Raw genomic sequence first — 5,147 nt, 5'->3', positions numbered from 1 at the left:
GAGTTCAATAAAACTGCTGAATATCTGAAAAACAAATTTGAAATGAAAGACCTTGGAAAAATAAAATTTTGTCTCGGCCTACATATCGAGCATTATGCTAGTGGAATTTTGGTCCACCAATCAGCTTACATTGAAAAAATCCTAAAGCAAATTGGCATGGACAAGGCTTATCCACTAAGCAGGCCAATGGTCATTCGTTCTTTGGACGTTAAGAAAGATCCATTCCGTCCAAAAGAAGATGACGAACTAGTCCTTAGTCCCAAAGTTCCATATTTAAGTGCAATAGGTGTTTTACTGTATTTAGCACAATGTACCAGACCAAATATAGCCTTTTTAGTCAACTTGTTAGCAAGGTATAGCTTTGCTTCAACAATTCGTCATTGGAAGGGAGTCAAAGATGTATTGCGATACCTTCGTGGGACAACAGACATGGGTCTCTTCTACTCAGAGAAATCCACAAATGACAAGATCATTGTCGGATATGCAGATGCTGGTTTTCTCTTTGATCCGCATAAAACCCGCTTACAAACTGGATATGTGTTCAAGAATGGAGATACAACAATCTCATGGCGCTTAACAAAGCAAACATTAGTTGCTACATCTTTAAATCATTCAGAAATACTTGCTTTACATGAAGCAAGTCGTAAATGTTCTTGGTTAAGATCAATGATCCATCATATTTGGAATTCATATGGTTTACCTTCAAAGACAAACACTCCAACTGTCATCCATGAAGACAATGTAGCTTGTGTTGTCCAAATGAAAGAAGGATTCATCAAGGGCGATAAGACTAAACACATATCTCCAAAGTTTTTCAGTGCACATGAGCTTCAGAAGGCTAAAGTTATTGAAGTCAGAAAAATCCATTCCAATGAAAATCTGGCAGACTTGTTCACCAAATCTCTACCAAAGTGCATGTTTCAAAAGTTAGTGCAACGTGTCGAATTACGTCGATTTACAATCAGATAAATTTAAAAAATGCGGAATTAGGAGGAGATACATATCAAGGAGAGCATCCATGATACATGCATGTTGTACTATTTTTCCTTCGATTAGGATTTTTCCCACTGGGTTTTTCCGAGCAAGGTTTTAACGAGGCAACTAATGTTGATATGTGCGCATCCAAGGGGGAGTGTTGAAAATATTGGTGGGTTAATGAATACCTATAGTGATAATGAAAACATTGGTAGATTTTTCAATACCCACATAGTAATGTGGATTTTGGAAATGAAGGAGATTGTATTTTTCAAAAGTTGTGTGCTAAAGTTGCTCTATAAATAGAGCGCTCTATGTACTATCCAAATACAGATAGAACAAGAAAGATCAATAACATTATCTATCCCTCCCTCTTTTATTTGTCATCCCCTTATATTATAGTTACAATGTGATATTTTACATTTGTTTCGCTCCTGTCACTAGTAAAAGTTATCTCTCTAACTTTTACCTATTTATAACAATGTTGGATACTAAGAAGCATTTCCAAGTGTTTTTAAGAAAAGTAATTCCAAGTAGGAAACACTTGAATTTTAATAAAAATTTTAACCGTGTTTCCAATGAAAGAAGTAGCAAAACATTTATGAATGTTCTCATTCAGAAGCAATCAACCCAAATTGAGTTTGGACTTTTTTACTTAATAAATTTAACTTATTCCTTCTAGAATCCTATCTTACGATATCTTTTGAGTTTTTCAGTTAATTGAAGTTACAAATATTCAAGAACATCGACCCTTGCATTCGAGATCCTGTATGCAAATTCTTCTTCCTCCAATATTGCTAATATAAATATTAAAAAAAAAAAAAAAAAAAAAAACCCCGTAATATGCTGCTATCTTTTGAAGCAGAACAAAATTTGGAATGTACCTACACCTTCTCCCTCCCAAACCAAACAATGCATTACTTGCTGCAGACAACTATGGAAGCGAGTTCGGGATCAGAAGCTCCACTGATTACAGCACCTTTGCTTTTAACATGTCGCAGATAATCCAAAGCTTTCTTTGTGATAGTCTCCCCGGGGATTATTACCGGAATCCCAGGCGGATATGGACATATAAGCTCCCCACAAATTTCTCCAAGGCTGTTTTCAACCCTCACTCTTCTTTTACCACTAAAAAAGGCATCTCTAGGAACTAAGCTTGTTTCAATTTCTGCAAAGATTGCAGACTCACCAACTCCTTCCACTTTCCTTTTAACAGCCTGAGTTGATGCAGAAGCGGCCACCAGGTGCTTTATTCCCGACAATAACCTCTGGACATGCTCTCTACAGGTTCCAAGGTTAAGTGCAAAAGTAATGGATTGGGTTTCAACAAGTTCACAAATGATTTCATGATCGTTGTACAAGATTTCATCGGCTTCATAACCGGACAAGCCAAGCTGTTGGAATCCTATGGTAAGCCGCAGGGGATCAGTTGAAGGGAAATTAGGGAAGCCTTGATGGTCGAGAACTGAAATACCTGAAATCTTTCGTATCTTATTCTTCACTTCAATGGACAACTGTAATGCTTTATCAAAAATATTTTCTGGATTTTCACTAATTTGAGCTCTAGCAGCATCTAATGATGCCAGAAGCAGATAGCTAGGACTACTACTTTGAAGTGTTTGAAGACATCTTGAAATTCTTTCTCTATCTACAATACTCCCAGACATATGCAACATCGATGATTGTGTGAGAGAGCAGAGAACCTTGTGAGTGGATTGCACGGCTAGGTCAGCACCTTGCTGCATGGCCGAATATGGCATCTCGGGATGAAATCCTAGATGTGCACCATGAGCCTCATCAACAATCACAGGGATTCCATGAGAATGGCACAACTGGGTTATCTCCCTCACGTTGCTGCATATACCATGATAAGTGGGGGAAGTGACCAAAACTGCAGCTGCTTTTCGGCCTTCTTTCTCCACTTCCTTGATTGCAGCCTCCACCTGTTATAACGAGCAAATTGGGTCATATACAGACTAACACCAAATCTTTCTACAAGCGATGAAATGCTTTGAAAGGTAACAACGTAGACTTACCTGTGATGGAGTGACCCCACCAGCAATGTCCCAGTGAAAATTATAATGCGGGATGATGTACTTAGGTACGGCACCGGACAATATCATAGCAGATATGGCTGATATATGCGAATTGCGAGGGAGAATTAAAATTTCTCCAGGGGAACATGTAGCCATAATTGCTGCCTGAATTCCACAAGTGGTTCCTCCTACAAGGAACCATGTCTCGGTTGACCCAAAGAGACTGGCTGCCTGTTGCTGTGCTTCTAAAATGGGCCCTTTCGGGGAAAAGAGGTCGTCAAGATGAGGAAGCTCAGGCAAATCATGAACAAATGGCTTTAAGCCAATAAGCTTAGTTAAAGAAGATGGTGCGGCTCGACCTCTGTTGTGCCCAGGGAAGTGAAATGTAGCAGCACTTTGTTCAGCTGAAGCCTTCAATGCAGTAATCAGTGGAGGGGAGCTCTCCTGCTGAGAAACCTGAGAGTTGGAAATGACGACCTGATCCTTCGTGGCAGACCTGGTTTTTCCAATCCCACTAATTTTATCTTGCTTCTTGATTGGCTCTAGATTCCCACTTTCCTGCAAGAAGATTCGAAGAATAAACGGATGCAGACGTTACTACCCATTAGAATCTCCTCCAGGCCATCTGTGACCTCCATTGACGTCCTCATGTTTACTCTATTCATGATAAACAAACTTGTGAACCGGAGCACACAGTTGTTTCATAAGCTTATAGAGAGCAATTTCCGACATTAAACAAACCATAGTGAGATATCATTTCCGGCTCTAAAGCATATAATCCAGACTGAGCTGCTAACAAATTCACCAGAAGTTTCCAAAGATTGTTTTCAACGTTTTTCTTTCATAATCAAACTATTGATTCTTATCCAAAAACTAGTCAACCATAACCCTTATCATGGCAAATCAAATCAATGCTTTCACTTCTTTCACGATTTCTAATATCTCCAACTATAAAAGTAAGCCCGACGCCAACGATGGAAAACTGCCATTAAGTTAATAGCCTCCAAAAGAAAAGAGCTCAACTATACAAAGTCACACACAGGCAACAACACATTTTGATGGAAATTCTTAAATTTGCAACATTAAAATAAATTTTTCTCCACAGTAGTGTTTTTCAGACTCAGAGAATAATCCCTCGAGTCTAGACAATGGTTTCACACTCTTCAAAACCATCATTTTATACAAGTAATAATCTACAACATGGATTCTTAACCACTCTAATATTCACTATTCTGAATCATCCTTACAGAAACATCGACAATCTTCAACATACGAAACAGAACACAACAAAAACTTTTCATTTTTCATAGCAAACTAGGAAACAAAATGGATAACATTATCCACAGACGAGGAGGAAAAGAAAAAACAGGACAACGAAGAGTACACGAGAGTTGGAAATTTCGAACTGGGTTCTTGCCAAAAGAAGGAAAGATGAACGAGGTAGTTACGTTGACAGAGCAGAACGTATAGATAGATACCTGGGACTGGGAAAGACAAGCGGTTGGCCTTGCACAAGTCCTGAAATTCCAGTTATTTCCAAGACCCAAATGAAAACAACTCTGCAAAAACAACTCAGTCAATTAATAACAATGAGAACCAACAGATCGAGAGAGAGAGAGAGAGAGAGAGCTTACAAAGTTTAAGGACGATGCTGAGCAAGTTGAAAACATGGTTCAGTGGTGGCGGAGAGACCTGAGAGAGGATGTTTTTCGCAACATCCCTTTTTCTACTTTTTTTTTTTTTTTTAATTTTTTTAATTTTTTGGGATCAAAGGAAAATGATTCGATTTGTGAGATTCCTCATTTCTCACGCGTACCCGTGGGCAGAGACACAACATTTTTTCAGCCGTCCCTTGAGGTTACATTTTTTTTTTTTTTTTTTTTTTTTAACAAACTATATTATCTACACTTAGTAATAATGTGGTTCAAATTCATCTTTGCGCGAGAATCGAACATAAGATCTCTTACTTACAAGTAAAGAGGAATACCACTAGATCGTAATACTAAGTAGCTACAATGTCTTGTTAACTAGACATGAAATGATACAAAATTAGTAGGTTTTAGGTTGAGACTTAATGAGTTAGGCTGTTATCGGATCAATTCTTTAAGTATTGGTTAAAATAACAGGTTTGACACA

The 5,147-nt window shown here is 38.2% G+C and overlaps 1 protein-coding gene across 1 annotated transcript; it reads right to left on the bottom strand.

The window, feature by feature from the left end:
* Window positions 1–1,600: 1,600 nt before the first annotated feature.
* On the bottom strand, window positions 1,601–4,746 carry LOC137732063 (uncharacterized). Its single transcript, XM_068471359.1, has 4 exons — window positions 4,646–4,746; window positions 4,490–4,570; window positions 3,012–3,569; window positions 1,601–2,918 (listed from the first exon to the last, which is right to left on the bottom strand). The coding sequence occupies exons 1-4, from the start codon at window positions 4,679–4,681 to the stop codon at window positions 1,893–1,895; spliced, it is 1,701 nt and encodes a 566-aa protein (XP_068327460.1). The 5' UTR covers window positions 4,682–4,746; the 3' UTR covers window positions 1,601–1,892.
* Window positions 4,747–5,147: the final 401 nt, after the last annotated feature.

This window comes from Pyrus communis, chromosome 4 (genome assembly GCF_963583255.1).
Source record: "Pyrus communis chromosome 4, drPyrComm1.1, whole genome shotgun sequence".
Lineage (NCBI taxonomy): Eukaryota > Viridiplantae > Streptophyta > Magnoliopsida > Rosales > Rosaceae > Pyrus > Pyrus communis.
Note: the sequence above shows the minus strand (reverse complement) of the source record. Positions and strands in the feature narration are given on the sequence as shown.

Coding starts and splice junctions, on each gene's coding strand:
- LOC137732063 (XM_068471359.1), bottom strand. CDS start 4,681: ATGTTTTCAACTTGCTCAGCATCGTCCTTAAACTTT. Junction 4,571..4,645: donor CAGCATCGTCCTTAAACTTT/GTAAGCTCTCTC, acceptor TTGTTTTTGCAG/AGTTGTTTTCATTTGGGTCT. Junction 2,919..3,011: donor GTGGGGTCACTCCATCACAG/GTAAGTCTACGT, acceptor TCGTTATAACAG/GTGGAGGCTGCAATCAAGGA.